At 41.6% G+C, this 23,160-nt stretch overlaps 1 protein-coding gene across 3 annotated transcripts in view; it reads left to right on the top strand.

Annotated features, from left to right (window-relative positions):
- Positions 1-19,289, top strand: part of LOC113589465 (protein shisa-8) — a 42,805-nt gene extending 23,516 nt beyond the window's left edge. For all 3 annotated transcript variants that reach the window (XM_081716741.1, XM_027029146.3, XM_027029145.3), the window contains 2 exons: positions 5,042-5,155; positions 12,094-19,289. In XM_081716741.1, the coding sequence (XP_081572867.1) occupies positions 5,042-5,155; positions 12,094-12,557 (578 nt within the window). In that variant the 3' untranslated portion in view covers positions 12,558-19,289. The remainder of the gene's footprint in view (positions 1-5,041; positions 5,156-12,093) is intronic.
- The last annotated feature ends 3,871 nt before the right edge of the window (positions 19,290-23,160 follow it).

Genomic DNA, 23,160 nt, shown 5'->3' with positions numbered 1-23,160 from the left:
GCGCACACACACACACAGACACGCATATACACACGCGCACCAGCACGCACACGCACACAGACACACACGCATGCACACACACACACACACACAGACACACATACGCACGTACACGCACATACGCACACACGCACATGCACGCACACACACACACACACAGACACGCACATGCACACACGCACACACACACGTACACACAAGCATACACACACAAATGCACACACACACACACACCCTAAAATAGATATTGAAACTATATTAATCAGATTAATCTGGAATTTGGAGTTTTACCTGCTAGGGTAAGAACAGCTCCTAATGCTTATAATGCTGTCCACTAGGGCAGTGTGACGTTCACTTACCCCCAGCAGTGCTGCCCCCTAGGGCAGTGTGACGTTCACTTATCCCCAGCAGTGCTGTCCACTAGGGCAGTCTGACACCAATTATTATTATTATTATTATTATTATTATTGCTAGTGCTACTCTTTCTACTAAATGTATTCAAATGTTCTCATAGTCTTTCTTTTTTGTCTGTATTTTTAAACTTTGCCAGTATCGTTCTGCATGCATGCTCTTAAAGCTTTCTTGAACTGAACTGAATTGCTTGGTGGGGACCACTCAGTGCATACAGCGCTTATGTCGAAGCACACAGAACTCGCAGCTCTCCAGGCATGAAATAATGTGTCCTGTGATATTCGGTGCCTGTGGGAAATCAGTGGGTTGCAAGAGAGATATGAGGAAGAGAAGAGACTGACACAGAGTGAACGGAGAGAGACGGACATATGGACAAAATATTCCCACACCCATGCACACGCAGCTAGAACAACAGTGCATGCTGTTTTAGAAGTGCATAGTGCACTCTCTCTCTCTCTCTGACAGACACACGCCCACACATAAATACACACACACATTCCCTCTCACACAGAGACTCTCTCTCTCAAACTCTCACACACACACACACACACACACACACACACACACTCAGTGACTCACTGTTTGTGACAGCTAAAAAACTTAGAGAACCTAGGAGAAATGTGTGTGTGTGTCACATTGTTATTATTTATGGGGTTAATACACCTGGAGTCTTAACCGCCATAGACACACCAATTAGAACAATGGAGAATAGATACAGTAACAGAGCACAAAACTGAGGTGAAGGAGTGTGTGAGATCAAAAAGATCTATACAGACCAAGTGAAATGTCAAGAGAGGTAAACGTCTCATTGCATGCTTATTAGTCTGACACAGATGGGCTTAAGGCAGTCTGATAAAAGTGTGTGTGTGTGTGAGAGTGTGTGTCTGTAAGTTTATTGCAGACACACAGTGTAATCCTCTCATCTCTTTGTCATTTGCTGATTTGTCATTTGCCGATTTGCATTCTTTGATGATAAAATCCATAAAAATAGAAGCCTGTCTCTCTTCACAGCCCTATAGTCCTATTTTAACTGGCTGTTTCCTAAGAAGAGTACACTAAAATGGAAGTGGACCACACTAGTTCTGGAATTGAAACTACTCTGAGACCCAGACCCACCAGCACCACAGCAGGACAAAAGAAGCTCAATTCCATATCTGAGAGTTGTTTAGTATGACACAGAGCGCATCTGACTCCTCTCTGTCCTTAGGTCTCAGCCCATCTCTTCACTAAGACTCTACTTTTCCCCTATTCTCTTTCTTCTCCCTTACAAGCACCTCTCTGTCCCTTTTTTATTATATATCTTTTTTATTATACCTCTTACTCTATCCTTCTCTCTCCCTCTTTCTCTCTCTCTCCATTCTAACTTTAGCAGGTGTAAGTTATGTGTGTCAATTAGGAAATCACATGAAGTCTAGTAAACCCACCCATTCTAGCAGTGTCAGTGAGCCAGTCCTAATGTTTTACGGCAAGCTCATACTACCAGACTTGGAACATTCCAACTGCAGGGCAGAGAGGGGGTTACAGGTTGAGGCTTAGAGGTGCTCTGAAGGTCATAAGAATGTTAGCATGTCAGAATCAATCAGGTTCTGCAAGGGTGGCTAGTGCACATGTGCACACACACACACACACACACACACACACACACACACACACACACACACACACACTCACACACACACACATACACACATACACACACACACACTTAGTTAATGCTCTGCAGAGATTACATCAGGATGCATTGATAAATCAATAAGAGTTTACTTACAATAATAAGCCACACTCATTTCAGATAAAAACACACACACAGTCACATTTATACACACTGCAGAAAAACACGCACAACCACACTCATAAACACTGCAGAAAAATAGACACAATCCTACTCACATATTGCAAATAAATGCACACAACACCTATACACATACATCTCAAGCCCGATAACAAGTTCATGCACTTCACACAAAGATTTCTAAACCATACAATAATATTAGCTGCGGACTGACATAGACTGTTTGTTATGTGACTGGAAAGCCTTTCAGTTTCCTGAGTAAGAGCAATTGTCAATTAGCTTTTGTGCAAATAACATCAGTGTTACTTGTAAAGCTCAACTTATTAAACAGTGTACCTAGATGGTGAAACTATTTCACAATGCTGACAGTTTTGTTGCTGAGTGGTAACACAGGTTCATGTTGAACACAACATCCTGGGTTTCATCCACATTGCCCATTATTCCACTACACCAACACCACACACACACACACACACACACACACACACACACACACACACACACACACACACACACACACACACACACACACACACACACACTACATCACATCACAACAAATCTTCGATCACAGCCTCAACGACTGCCCTGTAGTAACTATAATACATTCATTGTATAACACATTAATTGTATAATACATTCAGTATATGGAACATTCACTGTGTAACACACTCACTGTACAACCCCCCTCTCTTTCTATGTGTCTGGTCATATTTAAATAAAGAAGTTAATATGCACATTTCTTGTGCATGTTTACTTTGTGAGCTGATGCATTATTAATTAGCAAGGCTGTGTTACCATGGCACATGCAGAGCTAGGACAAACGTGCATGCTAATGTGCTTGCTAATGCAAATGTATGATTTGTCCCTGAGGACAGTTTGACATTTGTGGGTAGTGCTGATTTTAGGGCATTCACGATGTCTCTTCTAGATCTTTTATTTCTTTGCAAGACTATAGAAGAAGAGTACTCAGCAAGTTATATCAAACCACCCACACTCACAAAGCACTAAATGTGGCTTCCATATATTTGTCCAACTTTCTTTATCAAGAACTTTCTGTGTCTGCAGCTTAGTGTGTGAGCTGCTGCCTGCTTTGCTGAACTTGTGAGTGTGTGTGTGTGTGTGTGTGTGTGTGTCTGTGTGTGTGTGATGGAAGAGGTTCTAAAAGTGATGTGTCATTTACAGAACTGTCTGACGTGTGAATCTCAGACATTGTATTTTATGTAATGAGAGTGAAAGGAAAACTCAATTAAAAAGTTCTTATCAAAAATGCACCCCCCCCCCCCCCCCCCCCACACACACACACATATCATAAAATCAGGAGATAAAGCAATCAGATTTACCAGGTCCGAGCTGAAGAACTGGATCATTTAGAACTGGATAATTTAGGTCTGAATTCTTGTGTATGTATTTCCATCGTTAGTTTGTAAACAAATGGACAATCTATGGTTGAGCACATCTTACTGTAACTCACTGTCCAACACATATCTTATTGTAACTCCAACATCACTCAACAGCCATGTAACTGCTCTGCTAGATTACATCAACAGTCATCTAGTTCAGTAGATGGAAAGTTCTTTGGCAGTGTTGTAGAACAAGTACATAGCTAAGACAAACAGATGAACTATAGCTGTGTGTGTGGTGGAGACAGCAGGATGCAAAGCCAGAGCATAAAAATCTCTCTTAATCTCTTAATCTTGCATGCAGTTTAGTGTACAAAGCTGATTAGTTTGGACGCCACTTACCATTACAGATTATTGCACACAAACATGAGCGCATGCACACACACACACACACACACACACACACACACACACACACACACACACACACACACACACACAGACACACACACACACACACACACACACACACACACACACACACACACTCACACACACACACAGATGTGTACATGTTCATCATGTCTACAAGTACTGAAGTGTATATAAAGTGGCTTTCGCTCACTCCTAGCCTCAGTGAACTCATACACACTGAGGTGTGTATTCTGCCATCTGTTGTATGGTTCATGTGACAGAGTCAATGTAGTCACACTAAATTCTGCTCTCAGGCTTCACATCTTCCTCTCCAAGTTCCCAGTGTGTGTGTGTGTGTGTGTGTGTGTGTGTGTGTGTGTGTGTGTGATGATAATGATTAGCTATGCCTAACCTTAAAACACATGTGTTTACAGCATTCACACACATTTGAACAGAGAAGGGTGTAAACAGACAAACACAAAACTGCAATTGCTTATATCCTTTACTTGTGTGCAAACCTCCAAAGAAACACTCAAAAGAACCATATTGACAGCACATACACACTAATGTAGCACAGCAGGGTAATGGATATGCATGAAAGTTTCTGGTAGTCCACCCAGTACTGTAAGGTCCAAACACATGCACACTAAACATTCTCACGAACAGCAACTAAACAATCTTTTGCCTCTTTTTTGTGGCTCTCCCTTTTATCTGGCTTTCTTTCCTCCCTTCTCTCTCACTCTCTCCTCGCTTTCTTTCTTCCAATGTCTCTCACCCGCTTTTCTATTCAATTCAATTCAATTCAATTCAGTCCAATTCAGTAAGCATGACCATGTGCAATAACAGTCTTGCCAAAGCAGTATTACATGAGTGAACCTTTACAATTAAGGTAATTAACAATTCTGTTATAATAAAGAACTGTAATTGCTATGAAATAACAATTGGTAGAAGTGAAAGGAAATGAGTAAAAAGAAAGAAAAACAAATAAATAACAATAGGAATGGGAAAAAATAAGTAATTAAATAAGTACATAAAGGTGTTCATCTTTTCTCTCTCTTTTTTCCCCTCTCTCCCTCTGTAGATCAGAATCATCTGAGTAATGCAGCTCTTCCATCTCTGACTCCTGCTATGACTCTTTCCCACCCCCACAATAACCTCTCCATGGCCTACAAGTACTCCGCTCTCAAACCCATAGGTAACACACACACACACACACACACACACACACACACACACACACACACACAGAGGCATGAGTCTTCTTTTACCCACTGTCTCTGATCATAAATTGTTGTCACACAATCATGAGTCACAGGGGTGTGAGTCACTGAGTCATGTGTGGTTGAGGTGTGTGAGGTAGAGACATATGAATCAGAGGTGTGTGAGGTAAAGGTGTGTGTGGTTGAGGTGGGTGAAGTAGAGACGTATGAGTCAGAGCTGCATGTGGTAGAGGTGTGTGAGGTAGAGGTGTGTGTGGTAGAGGTGTGTAAGTCAGAGGTGTGTGAGGTAGAGGCTTGTGATGTAGAGGGTATGTGTGAGTCAGTGGCATGTGGTAGAGGTATGCGAGTTCCACATATGTGAGGTAGATGCATGTGAGGTAGATGCGTGTGAGGTGTGTAAGTCAAAGGATTTGTGAGATAAATGTGTATATGCAATTAGAGGTATGTGAGTCAGAGATATCTGAGGTAGTGGCTTGTGAGTCAGAGCTGGGTTAGTCAGAGGTGTGTGAGGTAGAGGCATGAATCAGAGATGTGCCAGGTAGAGTTCTGCAAGTCAGAGGTGTATGAGGTAGAGAGCAAGGTCACATTTCAGCCAGTTACTGATTACAAACACAAATGGTTCTCCACACTGCTGGTCAGCAGGACTGAACGATATCCCTCCCTCTATCTCTCTAAATCTCCCTCCCTACATCTCTCTAGTTCTCTAAATCTCTCTCCCTCTATCCCTTTATCTATCTCCAGCTGCCTCTCTCTCTCTCTCTCTCATATATATATATATATATATATATATATATATATATATATATATATATATATTTTATTTTATTTATTTATTTATTTTTTTTATTTATCTCTCTCTTGGCCCCTGGATGACCTCACTGTTCAGAGGCTTTAGAGGCTCTAAGCCTGCTGTGGGCATAGCCATGTTGTAGTGAGTGCTCTCACAGACACCACAACTGCAGGAGGACACATCTCACAAGTACCTCACACACACACACACACACACACACACACACACACACACACACACACACACAGATCAGATAAGCTTGTGTATAAGCAGTCCAGCTGCTGCTCACAGAAAGCATCATTACCGCTGCATCTCCTTCTGCCCTGAGCCCTCTGCAACCCCACGATCCAGGAAGCTCTGGCCACCATCCAGGACAGCTCCGCACACCATCCAGAATAGCTAACAAATATGTATTCTTATGTGACAATAGAAGGTCGGGGTTAAGAATATTATCAGCATAAAGCCCTTGCTAGAGTGGAAAAGAAGATTTTTTAAAGTGAATATTTAACTACTTAGTGACTGAGTGAGTTTTCAAAACAGCCAGATTTAGCTGAAGAGACAGCCATTGAAAGAAGAGGCATGTTGTCATGTCTTCATTGTGTCTTGAGGGTGGTTTTAGTTAGGGCAGAGAGGGGTTTAATTAGAGCTTTTAGGTATCTGTGAGCTGGTCCACTCATGGCTTTGTAGGTGTAAGCGTATTCAATCTGATGTGAGCCAATACAAGGAGCCAGTCGAGGTAACGCAGCAGGGGGGTGACATGGGAGAACTTTACATCTGCATTCTGGATGAGTTGAAGGGGTCTGATGGCACAGAGGGGAAGGCCTCTTGCAGTACAAGCATCTGAATGGCCTCTGTGGAGAGAAATTGCCAGATTTTCCTGATGACTGAGTCAAGGTAGCAATATGAGGAGAGAATTGGTTATCCAGCAGTACCCCAAGATTGCACATCTTTTGGAGTCAGTTGGAGTGATCCAAGTGTTCTCTAGTGAGATCCCAAGGTCTTAACTAAGGAAGACAGCTCCTGAAATATATTGCAGCACAGTCCTGCTGAGATTTAGCTTCAAGTGATGAGCTGCCATCCATGAAGAGATGTCTGCTAGGCCTCCCAAGATACGAGCAGAAACCTGAATGTTGGGTGGGTGGGGGTGGAAAAGACAAACTCAGTTTAGTATTATCAGCATAGACATGGTATAAGAAACCATGTGAGGATATAACCTCACTAAAAGTTCTAGAGAAAGAACAAGAGAGGACCAAGTATTGTTGGTTGGGGAACACCAGTTTGTATGGCATCGATGTGGATCTTCTTCATCTAACCAGATATGACTGTCTCTGAAGGTATGAAACACAGAAAATATATTGTAATGAACATATAATATGAATATATGGCCAGGGTTGGGGGTGGGTTCTGTGTATGTGCAATTCAGACACATTTTTTGCTTAAAGCTATTTTCATTATTTGGTGCATCCCACATACAAATGCAGATATTGCTCTCTAGTCTTCCACCATTGACCTCTGACCTCACTTAAATAACCACATGTAGAAGACTGATGTAACAATAAATATAAAATAAATTAAATATTAAAATCTGCAATTGTACCCAGACTTTTGCATTAGGGAAATATTTTTTTATTCTGACTAAATGGGTCACACACACACACACACACACACACACACACACACACACACACACACACACACACCTGCCCCCATCCCCACCCCCCACCCCCACAAACACAGCCACACTGCATATGTCTCTACCAGCTAATGCTTGCATAAAGACTCTGCAGCCATATGCTCAGGACCAATACACACACACACACACACACACACACACACACACACATTCTATGTGGATGATTTCACCTGGAATCGACTCGAATCCAACAGTGCAGTCACAGTAAAAGGAAAGGACAGAGAAAGGACAGAGAGAGATCAAATGGAGGAAGAGTGAGAGGGGGAGGGGCCTGAGTGAAGGTGAGAGGAGTGGGGCCAACATGTGACAGGTGCGTCAGCAGGTCATTGGCCCAAACGCAACCTTAATTAAAAACACTAACGAGGTAGAGGGAGAGAAAGTGGTAGAGCTGAAAAACAGAGACAACAGACAGAAACAGAGACAGAGGAGGTGAAGGAGTGAGTGAGAGAAAGTGACTGAGTGAAGGAGCGGGTGAGGAAGAAGTAGAGAGAGAGAGAGAGGGAGGGAGATAGAGAGGAGAGGGGCAGAGAGGGACAAAGAGAGAGAGAGAGAGGGGGATAGAGAGATATGAAGAGAGAGAGAAATAGAGTGTGAGAGAGAGTGCAGTATGGCCATGGGAGGTGACCTAGCCCTCCTGCTAGCTCAGGGACATATGTTGCCCCCACCAGCACTTCCTGTGCATGTGATGCCACTGAGCAGTTCTGTCACATGTGCTCCTCTCGCGTCATCATCCCAATGCAGACATGTATGCACCAATAGACATTCTCCAGCGCACACGCACACGCCAACACACATGCACGCCAACACACGCTCACAGGCACGGGCAGGAAGAGCCTCTTTTTAATGCCCAGTGGAGGAATCACCTGTGCACTTGTGCATTCAAGCCCACACCATGAGGATTAATGGGGTTGTTTATTTTCACAACCTCCTGACTGACCTTACAAAGGAATAACTGTGGAGCAATGGAACTAAACTCTAAGTTTAACTCTAAACTAACTAAACAAACACTAACTGTGTCAGAGCAGAAGCAGAGGGATTTACTGGAGCAAAACTCAACTGTGATTTTCCTTACATGATCTTTGATCACTTTTCTTAAAGAACTGCTGTTAACCTGAGTCCAGTTTTTCAAAAGATACACAATGGAATGATCATTTAAACCATCAGACTGAAAGAGAGAGAAAGCGGGAGGGAGAGAGAGAGAGAAAAAAGTGAGAGACTGAGAGGGAGAAAGAGAAAGAGAGAGGAAGAGAGAGAGGTTTTTTGATATTTCACGATATTAATCAATTACGATATACAAGCACACAACATTCAAACACACCTTACAATTTCAAAAAGGAAAAAGAAAAATGTAACTAAATAAATCATCAAAAACCACTCCCTCATCTTTCACAGTGCACAAAACATCATTGTAACCCCAAATATTTTCAGATATATTCATAGTAGAATAAAACTTTTATCTTTTAAACATATTTACAATACTACTATCAGTCTGTGCTTCAAACACTTCCTACTGATCCACACTGCCATCTTAGATTGCCCTAAAATTAAATTCAAAACATTGACAAAATGTTGACATTGTGCTTTCTGTATGTAATTATACCCACAAATAAAGAGTGTTGATGTAAAAACCACACCAAATCGCTCAAAAATAATTATTAAGAGGTTAAACAATGATGTCAACCTGGGACATTCCATAAAACAGTGAAAAACTGTTTCCCTCATGCCAGAATACTGACACTCAGGACTCACAGCTGGGTTTAAAACTGAAACAAAAGCATTAACCGTTACTATATTATGTAAAATTCTCCACTGTAAATCACTGTAAGGCCTTGCCAAAGGTGGTTTATGGAGAGCTCTCCAGGCTGGATTGAACCCTTCCCTAAGAGCCAGTTTCTTGCACCAAAGGGTATCGATCCTGCCATTTCGTTTATCTTTATTTAATACTTTAACACAGGCTCTATAGAGGGTCTTCCCAGACACCTCCTCCAAGGTCATGTTCTCAGTAGCAGACAGCTGCAAAAAGTGGCTCTCACAGTCCCCAAGGTCAGGTGACAACGACAACAACAGCATAGGGAATACATAATTGCCACCATCAAAACTACTACTGCTGTAAATGGGATTTGATTTCAGCAGAACAGGCTCTTCCTCTGTTAATGAAAATCTCTATTTACCTAGAAGTTGTGACACGAAATGCTTGAAGACATTACATTCAAGTGGGATGCTACTCTGTCCACATCACCCAGCTCAGGACCTGGTAGGGTTAGGGGATAGAGGGAGAGAGACAGAGAGAGACGGGGGGGAGAGGCAGGGAGTCCCCCAGTTCATCTCATTCTGCCATTTCATAAAGTCGTCTGGGCTATGACTCACCCGTGGTCTTTTGCAAAAGGATTTGGGCGGTTTGTAGTTATGAAGCCACTGTATAGACACTGGGGAGAACCAGAACAATCATGCTAGGTCCCAATATAGACATGTTTCCAAAATTGATTTAATAATATTTCTGATAACAAACCACTAGATTTTCAAATACTGATCAATTACTATTATGTAGTACAGTATTAAAATTTCTAGCACTCAAAAAGGTTATGAGGAAATTAACAAAACAATAAACTAGCACTTTATACCCACCCCCTAAACAATAAATTAGCACTTTACACTTGCTCCCTGAAACACAGTCTGCCCTCATTTCAGAGTTTTGCCAGTATAAATTTACAGTGGGAATGTCAGCCAGTATATAAGATGAAGTAACAGGAATACCCATTAAAATCCAGGAAGTCAACAGAAACAAGCCACACATGCTAAGCTAAGTGCTAATTTGCATATCAGCATATATTAACAAATTAGCGCTTGAATTAGCATCCATTTGAGCATATGAGTCCATTGGCACATTTACACTAGTGAATTAGCTTGACTGTACTGTCTCCATACTGAAAAGAGCGTAAGAAGTGCAGCATGTGGTGTGGTGGTGGATGCAGGCTTTGCCCACACACAAATACACTGTAACATCCTGCTCGTTTTCCTTCCCTCACCAGTGAAATGAGCTGTGCTAATGGAGAGATTTTTTCTTCTCCTCTTAACTCTTAACCCTTAAAGAGGAAAAAACACCAAATACAAGCACAAAGCTGCTAGAGTGTGATGGAGTGACACTGGTGGATGTGGCCTCACTGAACAGGGCACAGCAGAGAGTGGCTAATCCAATAGGAGAGGTTAACACTCAATCATTAGTTTAGTTTACTATCACCACACTAACACACGCTAACACAATGTGCTACAGCCTGCTCAGCATTGCTAATACCCTACCACACTGTACTATGCTCTCTTCATAGCTAAAATGCTAACACCTGCTCTTGTTTCTGCTGATATGCTAACCCCTGCCTGTAGTATGGCTAACATGCTAAACCTTGTCACTGCTACTGCTCATATACTGACATAACATAACAGTCCATATTACAGTACTATGCACCACCTAATATGAACTAATATGTTAACATACTAGCACAATATACTTATTAATAATATTTTCTGATATACTAATATTCTCTGTTTGCCTACCACTACTAACCAAAATATGTAGCTATTATATAGAATTATAATAAGACATAATTATCAAACAGTTGCCATTCCTTTGTTGAATTTTTGTTAAATTGTTGGCACATGTGCTTTTTTCAGCAGCAATATGGATAAAAATAAGAAAACATTTGACTTACCAAAAAGCCATCACTTGACTGCCACCACTTTTCCATATCCTGGCTTAGCATGTTGTCAGTGTGTAATATTTACACCGGGAGTACTGCAGGACCCCTCACTAAGAGCATCCCCCCTACACAAACACTAACTGCAAGGACTTCATTTCAGCACATTCATTTCCAATGCTAAATGGGGCCAAAGACTCTGTTTGCATGTGTTAAAGAGAAACCCAAGGGCACATCTGACTATGCCAGAACCAGTGACTCTCAGCCTCCTGTATTTAAATTATGCTTCATTTAAATGACCATCGCACACAGCACAAGATAATTACTACTACAATTGTTTTGCAACTCATATCCCTGCATTTACCATTCAGAAACATAAGTATATATTGAGTATATATAATTATGTAAGTTGATCAGCATAGCAGTTTTTGAATAGCATTTTGTTAAATCAAATATTTCTTCTTTAAAATGTTCCATCTATCATTATTAGTTATTATGCTACATTATTTAATGAATAGATGTAGAGATGTTAAATGTGCTTTCTCTAAGGGTGCCAGAATTCATAATTTCTACAATATGTTATACCTTTCCTTCCTGCTTTAGAGAAATTGTAATGGATATGCTGTTGCTTTGGAAAAATGTGGTTTCAACTGATTCTAGAAACATTTACTTTTTGTTCTATATTCTGAATGCCTTGTATAATTTCCTCTATCTCCCTCTTTCTCTCTCCTTTTCTCACAGTTGATACAACTGCCAGAGACTACTACAAGAGTTATCCTGTAGTGGACTACATACACCGCCAGCCTTCTCCTGCCACCTTCCAACCCATCGCTTTCCACCCAAAAGACAAGCCCTTCCTCCCACCACCAGACATCCACGCCCCGCTTGCGATCACCATCACACCCACTCACCTCCCCAAGCCCAATATCTCAAAGACCAACACCCACCCCCTCACCTCCAGTTCAGCCTTCAGAGCCTGGGACCCTGTTAAGAGCCCTGCCCTCCACCATGTACCCCTTATTGGCCAGCCGCAGCTGCCACTCTCCCACCCCAGCAGCCGACACCAGGCCTATTCTTACAAGCATCAGTTCAGCATAGAGACATTGCCAGAGATGTTCCCTCAGCCCATTGGGTACAGACAGTCCCCCCACCTCCTACCCAAACACAAGCTGCCGACAAACAGCAAGACAGAGGTGACTGTGTGAAAGCAGGCCTAGCATGATGAAGAGAAGAGAAGAGAAGAGAAGAGAAGAGAGAAGAGAAGAGAAGAGAAGAGAAGAGAAGAGAAGAGAAGAGAAGAGAAGAGAAGAGAAGAGAAGAGAAGAGAAGAGACTGTCAAGGCTAATTGGAAGGTTTATGATTAGAAACATAGTAGCTTGAAAATGGGTTTAATAAGATGCTGTGGTGGTAACAGCTGACTGGGTCAACCAAAACATTTTCTGAACAAAAGGAAAGTATTTTGGTGAGTGGTCAGTGTCTCACAGAACTTTAGGATCTCTGGGTCATATTTTTAATCTACCTTCCATTAAGTCTCTCAGCCCTCCATTGTCCATGATTCTGCGAAATACTGTGAGGGAGCTGGACCTTCTCAGGAGCCCTGTGTCCCACAAGACCTTACACCCTTGTGCTGTCAGCTCCCATCCAACCTCCAGCTTACACAGGGGAGACATCACTACAGGAGGTGAGAAGAGAGGAGCATGAGGCGAGGGAGAGCAAGCAGAGTTGTGAAGGTTAATGACAGAGCTGGTTTAAAGTGGGTTGGAGACAGTGTCATTTATTAACTGAATTGGAGACAGAGGTGGTATAAACTGGGATGGAAATAGGGTTGATTATTTTCTGTTTTGGGGATAAAGTAGTTTATTAATTGAATTGGAGACAGAGCTGGTGTAAAGTGGATTGGCATCAGGGTTCCTTGTTTCCTGGTTTGTGGACAGTGTCATTTATTATATGAATTGAAGACATGGTTGGTCTAAACAGGGTTGAGGACCACATTGACAGGAGGCATGGTTTGTGGTTCTCAAGAGTCTGAATAGGAATAGAAGTCAAAATGGCAACAGGAAGACACCAGGTGTTAATTGGCTTGCGAACATTTGTGTCAGGCTTGGGTACAGATGTGGAAGAGTTACAGTTTTAAGTGACAGCAGAAGTGGGACAGAAACAAGTTTTACTGCTGCCAGTCAGTCAACACTGCTCCTGCATGTAGTCATGACAGCTCCTCTCCAGTTGTTACTATTTGCACCATCACCCGGTACAGGCGATAAAGTTTACAGGTATAGGCAATGTTATGAAACTTGGACACGCAGAAATCACCAGGGACAACAGTGGCCTGAGAAGATGGGAGTGCCATAGCAACAGACAAGCGACTGTCTAGGTAGCTGGGTAGGAGTTCAGAAAAGTCCGTTTCTGCTGTAGATACAAAAAATTGTTATGTTTCAGAAGTGCGACCTGCATCAGAACCACAGGATGCTTATGCTCATAAAAGTAGCTGGACTGCATTGCTATTTTGATGCATGTACACCCTTGATGATACCACTATTTTGGGCTAGATGTTCTGAGAAAACAACACAGACATGGGCACTATTTTGTAGACTTTTTTAAGTGCCAAAACAACACTGGGTGACATATATAACAGAAACAAATAACCCACCAAGGATGTATGCTAAGCTAGTATCTGTGAGGACATAGGAGATGCTAAACCATGCTACTCCAAGCAGAGATGCGTGTTATGATGTGCTAGTCCAGGCAGAGATGCCTGTTATGCTGTGCTAGTCCAGGCAGAGATGCATGTTATGCTGTGCTAGTACAGGCAGAGACATGCACTGTGCTGTGCTATCATGGAATAAGAGGCAGGGATGGGTGCTGTGCAGCACAAAGCGATCCCAGGCAGGGGAAAATGACTGATGACTGCTGTTGGATCTCAGCTCGCCTATGCTGCTCCAATCTGTTTGCTGGCCTGCTTCTGGCAGCTGGGATGGCACACACTGCACTGCAGGGGGCGCTGTAATTAACGACGGCCCCTTTGTGATGTGACAGAGCTAAAGTCCCCAGCTCCTCATCCAGAGCCGGACATACATACACTTTCTACAGCTGATACTGCCGCTGGCCAATTGCAAAAATTCTGCCTTTTGACTACAGAAATAAGACAATTTGACCTTAACAAATTTTGCCCAGATAGAATTTAATAGTAGCAGAGAGCAAAGTATCGTATGACTGAATTGTAATTTTTACAGGATCATGAATGTGGAAAAAGAAAATTTGAAGGGATTTCCTGATCTGCACTACTTCCAAATGCTTCAGAACCCAGGATGAGATGGAATTACAGGAATCAGAAAAATAATGCCACACTCATGCAAAATGTCACACTCTGCAAAGTGTCACCACTGGAATAAGTGCACTTTACACTAGTGCTAAACTATAGCAGCAACAAAAACAGTCTCTCCCTCTCACCCTTTCGCTCTCTCTACTTCCAGCAGGGTGCATTTTGAAAAAGAGAAAAAGAGTTCGTTTCTACTTAGTGACAAACTGTCAGGACAGGCCTGTATAAAATGCAGTTGTTGAGGTTTCAACGAACAGTTTTAAACAAAATTTCCCACACAGTCTCATGGGGTGGTGCTGAGTACAGCGATGCGATTTAATTATCTGGCCCTGCTACCATCCATGGGTCTGTCTCCATGGAGATTGGTCTGGAGTATCTCTTGGCCCCGGGTGAACCCACAGGACTCAGTCACCAGCCAGCCTGATACACAGATGTTATCAGCCACTGTCTCTACATGTAGCCAATTGCATACGACAAAGCCTGGGAGAAAGAGAACACAGCCACATTACAGACTGCAAAGGCAACAGTGTTATCCTCCAGATGTTCACTGACTTTCTCCTATAGAGCAGGGAGTTCTGTGATGATGAGACCCCTCTTCATAACTAGAGCACCAGCGGACTCCTGTAGGGTATCTGAAGGGCAGCTGGAGGGCACCTGGAGGGCACGAGAAGGTGCCAAAATCTGCCAGAATCCTGGGCAGTGTGGGAGATGTGTTCTGGCTTTCAACATAAGGACAAGCATAAGAGTACTCCTCCAGACACTCCATAGCCTAAGAAAACCTTGGACACCTTGGATTCATTTATCATCTGTCCTGGACTTGCAGGAGCAGGACCAACATGTAAAAACACAAGGTTAGAGTACATAGGATAGAATACAGTATGGTAGAGTATGGCAGTCTGCAGTAGAGTACAGTTGGGTAGATAACAGTAAGATAGAGTAGAATAAAGCAGAATACAGTATCATAGGATAAAGTAGAATACCATAGTGTGCAGTAGAGTAGGGTAGAGTAGAATACTGGAGGGTACAGTAGAATAGAGTAGGGTAGAGTACAGCAAATAAACCTCTTTGATGCTGTCTCCAGAAGGTGTAAATATCAAATGAGCTCAGTGACTGTTGTATTGAAAGAGTTCTGTTATCCTATTGAATGCAGCCAGTAGTTCCATACTCCAACTGAACGCAGCCATGAGTTCCGTACTCCAACTGAACATGACCAGGAGTCCAATACTCTAAACACAGCTTGTGTTTTGTCGCTAGCAATACAGTGTATACAGTTCTACCTGTTATGTTTTGTACAGAACTTAAAAATACTGAATGTTGAGTTGAACTTGTAGCATTTGACAAGCACGTCGAAGTGCTTCCAGAGTTTCAGTACACTTTTGACATGGCCCTTTCACAGTTTAAAGATGTCTTTGTTGCCATGTTTGAAACTTGTTCTATGTATAGTAAATAATGTTTAATATAATCTCCTTTAACAATGCATTAATGTTTTGGTGAAAGATTACTTGCTAATCAAATGATTTTGGACAGTGTATAAAAAATAATCAAACTTAAAACTTTCCATTTGTTGGTAGTGTAACATGCTGGCCTGAGTTGCCGAAGTGCATGGAGCAGGACAAACAGACTCTCTCGACATGGACGAACATTTAATTACATAAAACATAACGGCACTTACATATAACGCAAGCAATAAATGTGAATACTTAACGATTAACACTGAACAGAACAATGAACATGACTACCTTTAACAATGACGAAAAGTACAAGTTGACAATGACGACTCTAACATTTACATCAACACCCTACATCAACAATGACCAACACCCTGCACACAAGAACACAGGTTTGTATACATAAAGACAAGACAAGTTGCAGGTGTGTATAGGCGTGGCCACAAACAAATATCCTCCCACTTCACATGGCGGGCCAAACCTTGTGACTCGCGGGAGGCAAGCATTCTGTGACAGGTGGTTTAATTGCTGTGTATTCATATAACCATGTAAGCTGTACCTTTTGTCAGTGATTACATTTGAATTTGTGTTAATATAAGGGCTTATTAATAAGGAAAACCGCTTTTATGTGTAAGATGCACAAAAACGTTGAACTAATTCCAGATTCTCCAACACGAAACAACCCAGTTTGAGAGTCCAAGGATGACAATTTCCAGCACCTGGCTAAAATAAAGGCAACAGAATGGCATGTAGGTTATGGGCTGAGAAACTGAGGAGGATGTGTGACAAGACCCATGCAGCCACTCTGAGCAATCAAATGATCCTTATTTTCCTTCAACACTGGTAGGGTTAATTGACTGTATGGTTAGAGAAACTGTTCCATAGGTGAAGTGCTTCAGGTGTGACTAAAGGAACACAGCCTGGTATGCTGGAATATGCTGGGGTACACTGGAATATGCTTCTGTGGGTTGTTCTAGGCTACCGCATGTCAAAGCCTAACAGAAGGTAATAGCTTGTATGTTGACCTTCAGCAATAATAAAAAAAATGTCTACAATTAAATCTATATCTGTTGGGCAGAGGAGTAAATGGTTTTCATCTTCACATTGCTTTGGCCAGAGAAATTCCAGAAGAAGGACCTTAGCCTTTGGAGATGTTTGACTGCTATTAAGATCAGTGGCTTTGGCTTTGTTTCTTAATATTACCATAAGTTGATAAAGAGAAACTAATAATAAGAATAATAATAATAAAAGGCCTGGAAAGGCCACCTCCTCCATTGGTTCTGAGGTGCTTTTGAATATAATGCTTGGACGGCAGCAGCATTATGTAAAACAGGAGAAGCCACAAAATAATTGGGGAAACCAGCACTCAGAGGAAGCCTCTAGTCAGCTGCTATAAACAGGTCATAGCTAATGAAGAGCCATGCATGACCCAGGCTCAATTCTTACAGGAGAACTAATTAGGCATGCACTTGTTTTTAATGATCCCATTGGCAGGAATTTTGATTTTGTTGTTGGTTTCATCTACTGTTAATTGTAAATTTTAATTATCTCATATTTATGCACAAATAATGGTTTAGAGCAAAAAGATACTGTAAATATATGTCATGTGAAAAATATTTTTTTGTGTATAAAATGTGAACCTACATCAGCATGTACATGTATGCACACACACAAACACACACACACTACATATATTCCTTGGTAGTGGCCGTGGGTGCAGAGTGCACTTTGCTCTGAGCAGCCTAGCTCTGCTGCTCTGCCAGGGGCTTGCAGTCACAGTGAAGACACACCAGCAAAGAAGCTGTTCTTTATGTAGCAATGACAACTAGTACAAAGAAGCAGTCCATTTGACTGTGGAAGCCCACTGAGTATTCTAGAACCAGGTGATTGTGCAGTGGCTGGCTTGACTGCTAATAAGAATCCTCATTGAGATTACACTGCTGAGTGGACCAACTGTCCAAATGCAGACCTTTATGGTGCCCAGTGCAGACCCAGCTCCATAGACCTGCAGTGCCATCCACCACCACCGCTGCTCACAGGTCTACAGTAGCAGGTCTCTGCTACTCTAAGCTTATTCTGAAGTCTTTCTCCATCACACCTGGTTGGCCACCTTATCTGGGAAAAGGCATTTAGAAGGTAGGAGTCCACTTTCTGAACCATTCTCCTCTCCTGCGACCTCTGCATTCCTCATTCTCTCCATCCATCCTGCTTTGGTGGAGAGAGAGAGTGAAGGCTGGTATAGAGAGAGAGAGAGAGAGAGAGAAAGAGAGAGAGAGAGAGAGAGAGAGAGAAGGCTTGTGGGGAGAAAGACTGAAGACTGGTGGAGAGAGAGAGAATGAAGTCCCAGATGGCACTGATGTCTGAGTTCATTTGAAGCCCAAGCGTGAGTGAGAGCCAATCCATCTTAACATCCTTCCCATACGCTCAGTCTGCTTGGAGCTGAATTAAATTCACCTCAGCTAACTTTTCACTCTCCCCATCTCTCTCTCCTTCTTCTGCAGTTTCTTTATGAACCTCCTCATTCAATCTTTCAGTAAATTCTCTTTAATCCTTCACTGAAGAATTTTCCAGCTGTGGTCAATCTATAGGCTCAGTGTGTTACGGTAAGGGTTTTCCAGCACTTACTAAAGTGTACCACTGAGCAACTTAAAACATTTCTATGACATACTTCAGACAGGAACAAGGTTGTACAGGTGTTATGGACCATTGCAGCAGCACATGTATAATGTTTGGCTTCCCAGGATCAAACCCATGCGAACAGAAAGAAACAAAAAAATCAGCCCAGAGGACTGGTGAGCATTCCATAGTTGTATTTCAAGCAATTTCAGTATGAAACCAATGTCATGTTGTCCTGGGAATCCTTCATGAATCATGCTGTGTTCCTCAGACATCAGCCAACCTCTAAAACTCTATATGACCATATGAACCATTGTGGAATGGAGAACAGCAAACTTGCTCTGGTTCAAATGGTCCGAACTGAGTTGTAACTGCATCTCTGGACATATAACAGTACTTAATATTAACATTCCTATTAGTTATGATGTTGACGATAAAGGTTTTTAGAATGCTACTTACAGAAACCTGTATGTTTTTTTAGCATCTGTTTATAGACAATCCTTACTAAATGGTCTTTGTATAAACTTACTACAAAAATTAAAATGAAGAGCAAAATACTTTAGAGTGTTATGTGTGGTTATTGCTTATGGTGTGAGAGCTGATGGGTGTGAGATCGACAGTGATGGTTGATGGGTGTGAGGTCGGGGGAGTGATGGTTGATGGGTGTGAGGTCAGGGGCTGTGAGGATATTGGAGTCTAGTTTGAACTTGTGTGTGTGTGTGTGTGTGTGTGTGTGTGTGTGTGTGTGTGTGTGTGTGTGTGTGTGTGTGTCTTAATATTTCTATCTGTAGACTCAGTGTATGCAAGAAACAAACTGAACTGAATTTGTTTGCTATTTTTGTTTTAATGTCATGTCTAATCCAGCAGCCGTTCAGTGGGCAGGGCTCACAGACCAGGAAGTGATTAGGAATTAACTGGGTTTACCTGGGATTACACTGGATTACCTGGAATTACCTGGGATTTCTACTACAGAACAATGCTGCCCATTTCTTTCTCGCTGTTACAGTGCTTGTGGTGAAGAGAGAGCCGAAATCTGACAGAGGCTTCATCATTCAGGCAGTGCAGCAGGTATAATGGGCAGAACCGGATTTCTAGACACACACACACACACACACACACACACACACACACACACACACACACACACACAGACATAATGATAGATATCTGTATATAATTTATGCATCACCTACACCTAACCTTAATCCTAACCTTTACCTCAGTGACCACAAGTAAATTGTTTGTCTGAATTAGTCCCCACGAGGTCAAAAATGTCAAATATTCCTGTATTTGTGGGGACATTTGGTCCTCACAGAGATATATAAACACATACAGGCACACACACAGATGAACACACATACACATGTATCATCACTGTTTTTTCAGAGGGTGAGCAAAACAATGCTAACATGTTTCAGTTTGTGCATGTTTATTTTAATTAATACATTTTTATGCAGGCCACTTGATGATCTATCGGCTCCTGAAATCATAAAGCATTCTGAACATACACAGAAGTTGATGCTCAGCAAATGAATAGCCAAGAGATTATTACTGCTTAAATATCCTTTAATTTTAAGATATCACTTCTTAAATATCCTTTCATTTTATGAGATTATTACATTTTAAATATCCTTTCATTTGAAGAGATTATTACTTCTTAAATATCCTTTAATTTTAAGGTTGACATGTTCCACATCTTCCATGTCTGTCTTCAACTACAAGGAAAGATCATTTAAGTAGTTTAGTAAGTAAGTAGTATGAATCTTTCCCCCTTTTGTTAACTGCATTTATAGTTTGAAGGCAAATCAATTTTTTTTTTGCTATTAAGACAATATACAGGGTGGGGTTGGGGGAAGTATCAGGAAGTATCTATAGTTACAGCAACATTTAACAGGTTGTGAAAGAGGACCGTCAGTTCAGAACCCAACCTGCAGGGACAACAGTGCGAGCCTCACCGAAATGTCTAAAAATGTCCCCGTGTCAAGATAGGAGAGAACTGAAATAATGAGCACCTATTCCAAAAGTCGGAATGCTGGCACAGGAAGGAAAGGCAGAAAGCAATAGCTGAACCTCACAGACTGAGGTTAGCAGCTACTGGGGGCTGAAACCCCCCCAACCCAAGATCCAAAAAATGAGCCCATGACTCCACTCCACTCACTCTGACTCAGTGTCACGCAAAAAGTAGCCGTGCATCACGACATTCATAACGCCACTGCTTTTTCCAGACATTGGAAAAATTATACCAATGTGAAAAAGTATGAAAGCGATACATATAAAGATCAAATACAAAAGCAAAAAGATTGATAAATAAGAATATGAAACATAGTAGATGTAATGGTACGCTCCCCTTCCCACTTGTCACATGGTACGGCCCACCACGTGCAGTGTGAGTTTACTGTTAACTGTTCTCTATGTGACTGCCCCCTTGACTGACCCCTTGATTGTTACCACACACCTGAACCTTACTGTTGACATCATTTATATATATATTTAAACCCCTGTGTGTGTGTAGCAGTTGGTTATTGTAGGTGTTAGCATCTGTGTTAATGTTCCCGCTCACATTTATACTTTGTGCTAATGCTTATGTGTCTGTGCTTGTTTACTATTCATCGCTTGTATCACGCTGCACCATTTGTTTCATGTGAGTGCCATAACGTTTATTGTTTTTCCGTGTCTCGTCTAGTGTAAATAAATATGTCTGCATTGAGAGGTGTTTGTTCGTCCTGCTCATTGCCCTGCGGCACTTGGGCCGTCACAGCCGACACAGCAGCAAATAGAGAGCCCTACAGTTGTTTTCCTCCGGGAAGGTCACTGGTCTGAGGAACTTGTTCAATAAGTTACAGGTTTACTGCTAAAGCTTGTGCACCACATCATGCCAATATAAACTGCAACTGTAATCTGAACCCCTTTACTACTCATGCTGTTTACTTACTGCCTACAGTATCCAGTATTCTTGGTTAAAGGTAATCTGGCCCCTTACTACCCATGCTATTCACTTACTACAGTTCCCAGCATTCTTGTTAATTCTTGGTACTTTTAGGAATGATTGAAACTATTGATCACTTTGCATTATAACTGCTTTACAGTACACCATGTGCACAATTATTAGGCAAGAGAGTATTTTGACCATATCAACATTTTTTATGCATATTCCAACTCCAAGCTGTATTATCTTAAATTCTTATTGTATTTAAGCATATCAAGTGCATTTTTTGTTTGTTTGTTTGTTTGTTTGTTTAATGAGGGAGGGTGTGACCTAAGGAGATATCCTATATCAAGGTGTGCATAGTTATTAGGCAGCTTCCTTTCCTCAGAGAAAATGGGCCAAAAAAGAGATTTAACTGATACTGCAAAGTCAAAAATTGTAAAAAGTCTTTCAGAGGGATGCAGCCCACTTAAAATTGCTAAGATGTTGGGGCGTAATCACAGTACCATCAAACATTTTGCTACAAATAGTCAACAGGGTCACAAGAAATGCGTTGAGAAAAAAAAGACAAATTAACTGCCAAAGATTTGAGAATAATCAAATGTGAAGTGACCAGGAACCTGTTATCCTACAGTGCTGTCGTATTCCAGAACTGCAACCTACCTGGAGTGTCCAGAATTACAAGGTGTTCAGTACTCGGACACATAAAGAAGGCTGAAACACGACCACCACTGAACAAAACACATAAAGTTAAACATCAAGATTGGGCCAATAAATATCTGAAGACAGCTTTTTCAAAAGTTTTATGGACTGATGAGATGAGAGTAACTCTTGATGGACCAGATGAATGGGCTCATGGCTGGATCAGTAACAGGCACAAAGCTCCACTTCAGCTCAGATGCCAGCAAGGTGCAGGTGGCGTACTGGTATGGGCTGGTATTTTTAAAGATGATCTAGTTGGATCTTTTTGGGTTGAAGATGTGCTCAGAATCAACTCTCAAATCTACTGCCAGTTTTTAGAAGACACTTTCTTCAAGCAGGTTTACATGAAAAAGTCTGCATCTTTCAAGAAGACCATGATTTTTATGCAGCACAATGCTCCATCACCTGCATCGAAGTACTCCACTGCATGGCTAGCCAGTAAAGGCCTTAAATATGAAAGAATAATGACATGGCCCCCTTCCTCACCTAATCTAAACCCTATCGAGAATTTGTGGACCCTTCTTAAAAGAGAGATTTACGGTGAATGAAAACAGTACAGCACTCTGAACAGTGTCTGGGAGGCTGTGGTTGCTGCTGAACTAAAAGTTGATCATTAACAGATTCAGAAACTGACAGACTACATGAATGGAAGGTTTATGACTGTTACTGAAAAAAATGATGGCTATATTGGTCACTGATTTTTTTTTTAAAGTCAGAAATGTTTATTTGTACATTTTGAATAGTTTGTTTATTATTATTTAACAGATGAAAATAAACAAGTAAGATGGGAAAATTTCAGT

This window comes from Electrophorus electricus, chromosome 6 (genome assembly GCF_041902795.1).
Source record: "Electrophorus electricus isolate QZ-2024a chromosome 6, ASM4190279v1, whole genome shotgun sequence".
Lineage (NCBI taxonomy): Eukaryota > Metazoa > Chordata > Actinopteri > Gymnotiformes > Gymnotidae > Electrophorus > Electrophorus electricus.
This window is presented reverse-complemented; position numbering and strand designations above follow the sequence as displayed.